The sequence below is a fragment of the Arachis hypogaea genome, chromosome 5 (genome assembly GCF_003086295.3).
Source record: "Arachis hypogaea cultivar Tifrunner chromosome 5, arahy.Tifrunner.gnm2.J5K5, whole genome shotgun sequence".
Lineage (NCBI taxonomy): Eukaryota > Viridiplantae > Streptophyta > Magnoliopsida > Fabales > Fabaceae > Arachis > Arachis hypogaea.
In genome coordinates this window covers 95,686,340-95,696,782 of record NC_092040.1, presented here as the reverse complement: position 1 = coordinate 95,696,782, position 10,443 = coordinate 95,686,340, and the positions used below count along the sequence as shown (strand labels likewise).

At 32.2% G+C, this 10,443-nt stretch overlaps 1 protein-coding gene across 1 annotated transcript; it reads right to left on the bottom strand.

The window, feature by feature from the left end:
- Positions 1-882: 882 nt before the first annotated feature.
- Positions 883-10,137, bottom strand: LOC112802078 (DNA (cytosine-5)-methyltransferase CMT3). Its single transcript, XM_025845086.3, has 21 exons — positions 9,662-10,137; positions 8,415-8,446; positions 8,187-8,286; positions 7,513-7,620; positions 7,297-7,416; positions 7,105-7,204; positions 6,810-7,021; positions 6,647-6,712; positions 4,819-5,076; positions 4,681-4,739; positions 4,306-4,372; positions 3,893-4,222; positions 3,691-3,759; positions 3,202-3,288; positions 3,032-3,119; positions 2,760-2,875; positions 2,577-2,681; positions 2,424-2,467; positions 2,144-2,213; positions 1,648-1,751; positions 883-1,297 (listed from the first exon to the last, which is right to left on the bottom strand). Exons 1-21 carry the CDS (start codon positions 9,926-9,928, stop codon positions 1,126-1,128), a joined length of 2,574 nt encoding a protein of 857 aa, XP_025700871.1. The 5' UTR covers positions 9,929-10,137; the 3' UTR covers positions 883-1,125.
- Positions 10,138-10,443: the final 306 nt, after the last annotated feature.

Sequence of the window (10,443 nt, the reverse complement as noted above, 5' to 3'; positions counted from 1 at the left end):
AAATTGTACAATATTGTGACAAAACTCTAAGACTATCTTTTTGTATCTTTAGCAACTGAAGTAAATAATATCTAGTTTTTGTTAGCTAAAAGAATACCTATAAAAAAAAAAAAAACTAAATTGAGAGGGATAATTTAAAACATAATTTCAATCACATTATCCGTTGGAACACATCTAATATATATATATATATATATATATATATGATAAAATTATTATATTTGTGTATTGAGAAAAGAGGTTTTAGATTTGTTTATAGTTATGGAGTAGAACATTTTTTTTAACTTGATTTCAGTTGAAATTTACTTGATAAAATATATGTACAATAAATGCTATTTATATACAAATTATATATTTTAAACAACACATTATTATGATTATATTATTTTAAATAAAAATGCCATGTATATACAAAAATCAACAACCATATATTTGTATACAAATATATATATAAATATATGTATTTTTTAGCTCATTTTAATATATACTTTATATTCTAATATATTTTATATTAATAACTAATTTTAATATACATCTAATAATTATATTTTAATACATATAACATTTGGCACAATAATCATATTATCATACAAAATACACAAATAAATTTTTAACCAATTTGACAATAACAACATAACATTTGATATGTCAACTCATCACCAAACCTTCAAATTAGGAACTTTTTGAGGTCACATCTTACTAAAAAAAACACCAAAATATACTCTATATACTAGACTCTGCCTATCTAAATAATTACTCACAGAAACATACACAAACATACAAAACACGGATTAAAAATATAGTTATGCACTTATAATTTAATAACTATTTTGTAATAAACACACAGCATGATATATGACAACTTAATATTAAAACATAAAATAAGAAAAAAATTAACTAGAAAATGTAATATTGGTGGCTTGCGTAGCCGAGTTTCTTGCTTGTAGTCCATTGGACAATCAATTGCTTTAATTTACCAATACATATCATATCTTCAATACAGCATATCATGCAATTCTAGGCTGGAAGATCAGAATCATCCTATAGCCCTTTTTAAATACAATTCCTCCTTTGAAGGATGTGATGAATCCTTAATTTATCATAAAAATACAATAAAAACTGAATTCATTCAACATCTTCAGATGATACAGAAGAAACACGTTCCCTAATCATGGGAAATTTTTCAGGTAATTTATACAAAGGCCCATCAGTTGTAGAACCTTGAAATGCAAGACCAAGTGTATATCCCAGAGCTCGTGCTACTGGAACTGCAACAGCATTCCCAACTTGTATGTACCTAAAGTGAAATCAATTATATTATACAATGTGGTGTATAAATGCTAGAATATATACTTATATTGTGAACAACTTTTTTCAATGTAATTTAATCTGAACAAAACTAACATAGTAACATGGTGATATTTAAAAGGTGAAAAACATGTTTTTGCGAATACTAGAATATGAAATATCTCGGGATAATGGTATCTTGAGATTTGGCAACTTCACAAAACATATCTACAATGAGAGTCAGTCCGTTCTTGTTTATATATAAAATTTCTATTCACATCTATAACATCATTCGCAGATTCATATTTGACATAGTGAAGAAAAGATAAAACCGCATACTAGAAAGATTATTATGGTTACCTTTCTTTCACAGGCCCACAGAGTTTGTAAAAGTCTGGAAAACCTTGAAGCCTTGCATTTTCTCGAATTGACAACACTCTATCTTGCTCAGGGTGTAAAATTGCCTAAAAAATACAAATTTTGGGATGATGTGTAAAACCTTCATTCTAAAGAGTGGGATAAGGGGGAAAGGAGATATAATCCATTTAGGGCTTCACAAATTCATTGTTTCTTGGTAGTGTTTAAATACTATCAAAACTATAAACCTTTACTAATTCATCTAATTCCATTTTTCAAAAGCTCCAGTCACAAATAGCATTCAACACCTAAACTATATTTTACACAAAATGACACATTTCCATTAATATAGTTATAGTGAAGCACCTAAGTATAGGAACGAAAAATTTTGGAAATTTGATAAGATGGCAATGTATTCATTATTCATGAAGTAAATCTATAAATTCGACAAAATAATCAGATATGAATGAACTGTGCTCCATAAATAAAAAACACGTACATGATTATGAGGTTCTGGCCTAGTCACAACAGTTGGAACAGTTTCATCCCACCACAAGCGAGCAAAAGGTCTAGGACATGGACACCAAACATGAAAACAATAAGGATCAGATAAACAGCAGCATGGTACATATGAATTTTACATTAAAATGTGAGAGAAACAATTGAAAAACTCTCATCATCACCTACTCAGGAAAAAAAAATTAGATGTCATGCAATATTTTGAATGCAACATAATAATCAAACCCCCAACAGAGAAAAATATATGGATGAAAACTTACTTTGATGATGTTCCTTTCACAAAAGTCATGGCATAATCTGGAACCTGAAGTAACATTTAAAGAACATGTTTTAGAAATGAGTTTCTAAGAATTAAAAATATAGTGCCACAAACGAAGAATGCATAGATAACTTTAGAATAAAACTTTTCTTACCAATGGTTTTCCAGAATCCAAATATACTCGTTTAACATTAGGATCCCATTCCACTTTATTATCAGGTCGCACTCGAACACCTGGTAAATCTCTAAAGCATGCACCCTAATTGCAATATATAATGATTGTTAACATGTTAATGTTAGAATACTTATATAACAACCTTACAGAAATGAAGAAAACCTTTTTCTTGGGGATCCGACATGCACGCTGGTAATCATCTCCATTCAATCCAAACGGACGATGATCATGAAGCAAAGACTTTAATGATTTTGAACTTCGTGAAAGACCCAACATTGCTGCACATAAACAAATTAGAGCTCATATTTCATTTGCCACACAGTCTATAACCAAATATTATTACAAAATAACTTTTATGCAACATATATAACAAACTATTAAACAATACTGTCTATACATCTTACAAACCAAATAGTGATGTAAGAATGGATTACCACTCTTGCTTAGTCTAATAAACTGTTGGAAGTCCGTCTTCGCTGGTTTGTCATATGGCATCTCATCCCGACTTTCATCATTCTCAATCTGAATAGGGTAAAATAACATTCATCAACAACTAACTTATCATAAAACATAAAGGCAATAAAATCATGAATAAAAATTATACCAAAGGAAGGTCAGAAATAGCATCTTCCAACAAAAGTTTTTTTTCCAATGTAATATGGTGACCTTCATCATGTGCAACTGTATTTATCTGCAAGTGAATAAATTTTCTTAAGGACTTTAGTATATTATAGTTCAAGATTTTGCAATGCTTTTTTAAATTTAAAAAAAATGAGACATTAATCATCCATTTCGCATCAGAATTATAAAATGGATTTTATTTTTGTTTCACACAGTATCCCCTAGCCATGTAAGTTAGACTAATCCATTACAAGTCTGAGCTCCATTTAAAGATTTTGAGTTGGCCAATGGGTTTCTAAAGAATCTTATCATAAAACAATTTAGGAGTAAATAACTAGCAACAAACCTATGGCTGGTAGAAACCAATGATCATGCCAATTAATCACAATGCCATGACTAATAAACACTTCTGAAATGTTATCTTACAATTCAAAACACAGTTACTCAAATCCAATGTAAAATTTGCACATACCTCAAATTCTAAAGGAATAACACCCCTGACAATAACATCATGAGTTGGAAGAGGGAATTGAGGCAGCTTCTGTACCATGTAGAAAGAACAATAGTAATATAACACAAATTTGAACTTCAAGACCAAAATAGTTTTTCTTTTTTATGTAAATAACCATGATAACTATATTTTGAAAGATACTGCAACAAAAACATTAGTATACCTCAGAAGGTTTAGCACCCCATAAAAACACTCGCAGTCGAAATTGAGGCAAGCCATAAGCTCCAGCTGCCAGGATTCCCAAGCGACTCTGATAATTCATTTGAAGAAGACGAGCCAATGCATATCTTCCAAGAAAGCCTTTTGCAAATTTCAATAAATCAACCACATTTTCCATCAAGGAAAATCTAGGTTGAAGATATTGAACAGTATCCATGAAAACAATAAGCTGCTTGTTTTTCTCATCATCCAATGGGTTATCTTTGTTTCGAAACCGGTTGAAACCACTGATGCCTTGGCAAGGAGGCCCACCACATATTACATCAGCATCTCCCTACAAGACAACAATGACGATATATATGACATCAAATAGCACCCACATCCATGTGTCAAAACTTCACCCAATATCAAACTTACAGGCAAAGGTAACATCTTTGACTTAAAGCCACGAGTAACAAATTCCTTTATCCTTTCCCGGCAATTACTGATCAAACAAAACATAGGATAATCAATAAAGGGAACCAAAAAGGAACAATATTGTAAATTAAGTACAATAAATTAATATCAACTGGGAAAAAATAGTCACTTTAGAAAAAACAGCAAAAAGAATTTACATAAAATTATAAAGAGAATACATCAAAGAAGAGAAATCCTCTAAACTTAAAAGGGTGAATAAAGCAATGAAAGTATTACAATGAAGTAGATTTATCTACATAAACAATACAGTGTTTCAACTACATAATAAAGAGTACATTCTCAGCTTCAAGTTATCTACACAAAATTCTAACTGACCTTAAGCCAGAAATTGGCTCCCAAGTGTCTTCATCAGGTCCATAACCCTTCCAACGAACCTGCAATTAGAAAAAGAAAACATTTAAGAAATACTTCCATGACAGAAGAAGACTGGAAATAAAGAAGTTACTATCAGACCTTAAAGTGTAATCCTTGCTCATTTTTGTTATTGGGATCACCATAGCATATGTCTAACACTTCAAAAACTTCAAACACTTCTTCATCTGCTCCATTGTCGTTCTCTTCTTCACTACTCGCATCATCATCATCTACTGCACTAAAAACTTCATCATACTGCTCATGTGCCACTTTGCTTTGGACCAACGAGAAGTAACTACATAGCTTTTCCCACTCCTTCAATAACGAAAGGAAATTTTCTGCTGATTCATTTCTGACCTGATTTAGAACATAAATAGTCAACAAATCAAGAATGGTATGACAACTAAAAAATAACCAGAAAAGAAATGCAATGTCATCCTATTCATGTGAGTGTTAAAGTCGCTTAATTTTTCCATCAAATGACAGTACTGCAATTTCTAAACAGTAAACATATTTAACTAAGGATCATTTAGCAACTTTGCCAAGACACAAATATTCATAAAGGCATTACCAATCCCAAATCCCATTAAAGGTTAACTTGTAAAATTTGGATTGTGACCTAGTCGATTCTTTTAAACCATCAAGCTATTCTCTCAGTCACGAGCAAAAAAGTCCCTAGCACGCAGAACTGTCTAACTTCAAGTCTAATAGCTTTAAAGGCTAATAGCTGGAAACTTTGGAAGAGCAAAAGCAAGAAACAAAATACAGCCATTGTCAACCAACTCCTATATTCTATGTAATGGAAGTTGACAGGCAACAACTTACTGCCAATGATAAAGCAACAGTAAAAACCAGCCATGATTGTTCTCAAGTGCATCAATATAACACAAAACGCTTAAAGGAAGGAAGCTTCTAATCCCTTAAAAGGAAGAGCACACGAGTAAAACACTATTACACACCTCCCTAATGAAGAAAACAATTAAAGGAATGAAGCTTCTAATTCCCTTAAACCAGCAGAGGACAATCCACACAAAATACCTCATTTGCCATCTTATTGTAACAGGAGAGAGAGAGAGAGAGAGAGAGAGAGAGAGAGAGAGAGAGAGAGAGAGAGAGAGAGAGAGACTATAAAGAGTGGAATGAGGATGGGGAACACTCAATCTGGGGATGCAAGGAGGAAAGTCAGGAAACAGAACCAGGAGAGAGGCAGCACTCCCAAATCACTGCCACAGCCATTTACTTCTCTAACTTTTCTCTCAAGAAAATAAAGTTGTTTATTTACAGGAACAAGACACTAACAAAGATATAAAATGGTATTTGAGAAATAAAACATAAACAGAGATATTGTGTTTAGAAATACTGAATTAATATATTTTGTATCTATGATAAGAAGAAAAACACATAAACATTAAAAAGAAAAACAATTTATTTTTATTTTTTCTGTCATTAATTTTATTAATTTTTCATTATTATATTTTTTCTTCAAATTTTTTGATAAAAAAATAAAAAATAAATTAAATTTTTATAATTTATTTTAATTTATCATTAAACAAAATAAAAAGTACTAATTTTTGTGTTTTATTTTCAATATTTTGTCTTCTCCTTCTCAAAACCAAACACAGCCTAATATATCACCAATAGGGAAGTTAGGTGATATTACACTGGTATCGCTCCTCCCTGAAGCTTCTATCACTGTTTCATTCTTTGAACCTTGTTAGAGACACCAGTTGTTACAATCACCCTTAAAAGATAATATCTATTATACCCTTTAAAAACTATATTATGTTATTTTATACTATATAAACCCAAGTATATACATGGATATATCAACATATTTTGTCCACTGGAAAGTAAGGAGAAAGACAGAGAAGCATTAGCATTTTCCCACAGGTAGAAATAACAAAGGAAAAAACAAGCGTTGTATTACCTGTGTCTCAGGATGATTTAACCTAAGACTTTCACAAGCATGTTCATTCAAGTCCACTGCCCATTTCTATTTGAAAATATAGCATACCATTAGAATAAAATAGGCATCAGCAAACAAAATAAATTCAATGGATTATTTATCAAGAGAGCAACATAGAACTCACTGTAACAAGGTTCAAGCCAGACAAAATGCCACCAAGGCACAAACCAGTTGACATTGCTCCACAACCAGAATATAAATCTAATACTCTAAGCTCTGGTTCTTTATTAACTTCATGATTAACACCTTCCACGTGTTCAGAGTTTACTTCTGATCTTCCATTTACATCAATATCTGAAGATATTGTTGATGTCTCACTGCCACTTTCCCTACATTCTGCAGTGCAAGTTTGTCCAAAAATGAGATGCAGTTACAAATTAAAATGGTAAAATAAAGAAATACAAGTATAAAATAAAAACCTGCAGGCAAATTAACAAAGGTCGAGTATGGCAAAAGATATAGTGTATCACAATAATAATCACAAGGTGGAATTGTTCTCTTCTTTGCATCCAAATCAACCTGAAATCAAACTTCAGCAGTAAATAAAATTACATAAATGCAAGAAGAATGTCAAGTAACATAATACACATAAGTAAAACCTGCTTCCGTACATTTAGAGGTATTCTAGCAATGTTTAACTTTGCAACAAGACAATCCAATGGGTTGTCATCTTGAACCTCTGAAAAGAAAACTCGGTTTGGCTCAATAAGGTAATCAAGATCTTTAACAACCTGAAAATTTTAAAGAGATGTTAAAACTTCCCACATTATTATTCAATACTATTATGGCTAAAGTTTTAAAAAGCTTCATAACACTATAAAACTTACAGTATCCTTTGCCCTATAATACCATTGTGCTGTGAAATACAATGTTCCATCAACTGCCTCAAACATCTCAACAATTTTACAAATATAATTGTCTTCACCTTCCCCTGCCTACATATCAAAAAAGACTTATCATATCCTTACATTTAGACAAGAGCATACATGAAGTAGATATTGATAAATAAAATGCATGGTGAATAAAACATTCTCTCAACGACAATTTCATACATAGAAATTTATAAAGTCAAGGACTAAACCAAAAAATTTAAAGAAATGCCCCCCATGTTCATTGTGAGTTCAGGTTATTGGTGATAATTTTATCATATGATATAGACACCAAATCCAACTTATTACCCACATCAACATTCACATCTTTTTGTGGTATGTCGTGATTCTTTAACTTGCAATTAACTGATGATGCGATGATTACTCAAGTTTTTTCGGAGTAGTTGATTCATTTCTGCGAAATGTTCTGGAATGTTGCTCCGGTTATCAGTCACTACAATAAATGCCTAACGGAACTTTGAAGTTGACCAAAATAGAAGTGAAACACAAATTTCTCTAACTAAACAATCCAGCGTTATACACAAAATGCCAAACACGAGACATATAATAATTTGCATGCAGCAAAACGCAACGACTTATTATGGCACTATTAAAAATGAATCTCAACTAACCTTGACATGAGCGTCATCATAAAGCTTGTAAAGGGTACACCCATCTACTTTTGCCTGAGTGTAGTGACGCCGAGCAAGTCTGATTTCCTCGTCACTGTCACTGTACAAAAAATTACACGATTCAGTGATATATTTAGCTTTCATCATAATTCATTGTCATGAACAGCTTCTACAAAAAGAAAAATGGCATCGCAGTAAATTGTACAGAATTTTAAAACTCCCACGTACCTCTTTGATTTTGTCCCAGCAGACTCTTTTGCCTAAACACAATAAAAATATTCGAGCTAAATTGTTAGAATCACATTTTATATATGGTTTCTGAAACTCTGGATATTATTTTCATTTCCAATATTCAAAACTAGACATTTCTGTTTAGAAAAGTGAAGACAGCTACGACATTGGCTTTCCAAGTAACAAACATCGCTGTTTCGTAAATTTATTTTAAAAACATAAACTGTTTAAAATTAAATAACATTTTAATAATAGTTAAGAAAAAACAGATATTTCTAGAATTTAAATTTAATTGGAAAAGGAGACGAATAATTTTAATTTTTCGGATAATAATCAAGGATAATGGAAAAAGGGTACGAAACATGGGATTATGTAGAAAAGGGTACAGTAGAGCTGTACAGTGAATATTAATTTATGTAACGAACATGAGAAAAGGCGAGTATAATACAAGACTAGAATAATTATGTCACGGTGCTATAGAAGCTATCTAAAAATATCAACAAATTATTGTGTCTTGATTTCTCTATTTATATATTATAAATAAATTAAATTTGTCCATTTTCCTGTGAAAGAAGGCAGGAGGGACAGAGAGAATTATTGCAGCAATGCCATGCACGCTTTTGACTATGTCGAAATTAGTTACTGTATTATAACACTGTTGTAAACTTAGTTAAATAATTTCGTTATTAAGTATTTTTTTTAAATAATTTCGTAATTAAGTATTATTTTTCATAAAGGGAAAAATGCATAGCTTTTTTATGCTTTTTTTTTCTTACAAGGAAAATGTTGCAAGATTATTGGAAAAATGCAAAATCAATCATTTTAATCATTTTTGGAAGAAATTTAGATATATGATGAAGAAAATTAGTTAAGGATAAAAAAATATAAAAATTAAATGTTAACAATATCACCACTAACTGCATTTACTGTAATAGAGAAAAAAAAATATCCGTAAAAATCTTGAAAATTATTCTTTCAAGATTCTGTTTTCACTACAGCCACTAACTTCACCTGAAGAACCATTACCAAATTAACGATGAAAACTTTGCAATAAAATGAGCCAGATTTGGGAATTTAATCTTTCCAATAGAAAAAAAAAATCTAAACAGGAGGGGAAAAAAGAAGGAAAAAAAAAGAAAACAAGCAAAGCTTCATCCAAATCCAAACACAGACCAACTTCGAAATTATCGAGCTTCACTTACAGCAGTTCTTATGCTTACTACTCAGAGTCAGATAAGGTTTACCTTCTCATACCGCTTAGGCCAACGCCTCCTAGCCTCCTCGTTGGGAACCGGATCTCCGACGAACACCGCATCAGGTCCTTCTTCATCGCCACCGGCGTCGTCCGCCTTCATGGAAGCAACAAATCCGGCGTCATTCATTTCCTCCTCTTTGACGACAGTCGAAGCAGCTTGTTCAGCTTCTTCAGCTGCCTCAATCTTCAGATCCGTCTTTTTCCTGTTGGATGAGCGAGATCCAGAGCCAGCGGAGGACTTTCGCTTGCCAGCCATGGTGGCAGCACAGGCTGTTGCGGCGGAGGAGGTGGCGCAGAAATAATAAGTTGAAGAAGATTTTGGGAACAAAAAGATTGCGCAGGAGAGAAATGGGAGTGGTGGGAGTGGGTATTTATAGAAGGCGCTTAAATTTCGAGGATCGTGGCAGTGAGCGGGAAGGCGAAATTCAGGTGCATTTTGGTATCTTTTCACGAACCGGCGACAGTGTTCGCGGGCTTTGCGCGTCCATGGAGCCTTTTATTTTAAATTTCATAATGGGTTGGCCTTTTCCCTAGGCCCAAAATGGTATGTCATAATGTTCAACAATGCTACCCACAAACTAAGTTGGATTAGTCTAGTGGTTAGCTCACTAGTCCGCTTAAACAAATGTCATAATAGAATTAGATAGCGGATATTGCCATAATATCCGCAAATCTGCACCAATAATATAAATACTATAGTTAAGAAATGAAAATCTTAATTCCCTAACCCAAACACTCAAATAAAGGTGTTACTCTCCCTCTCCTCTCTCG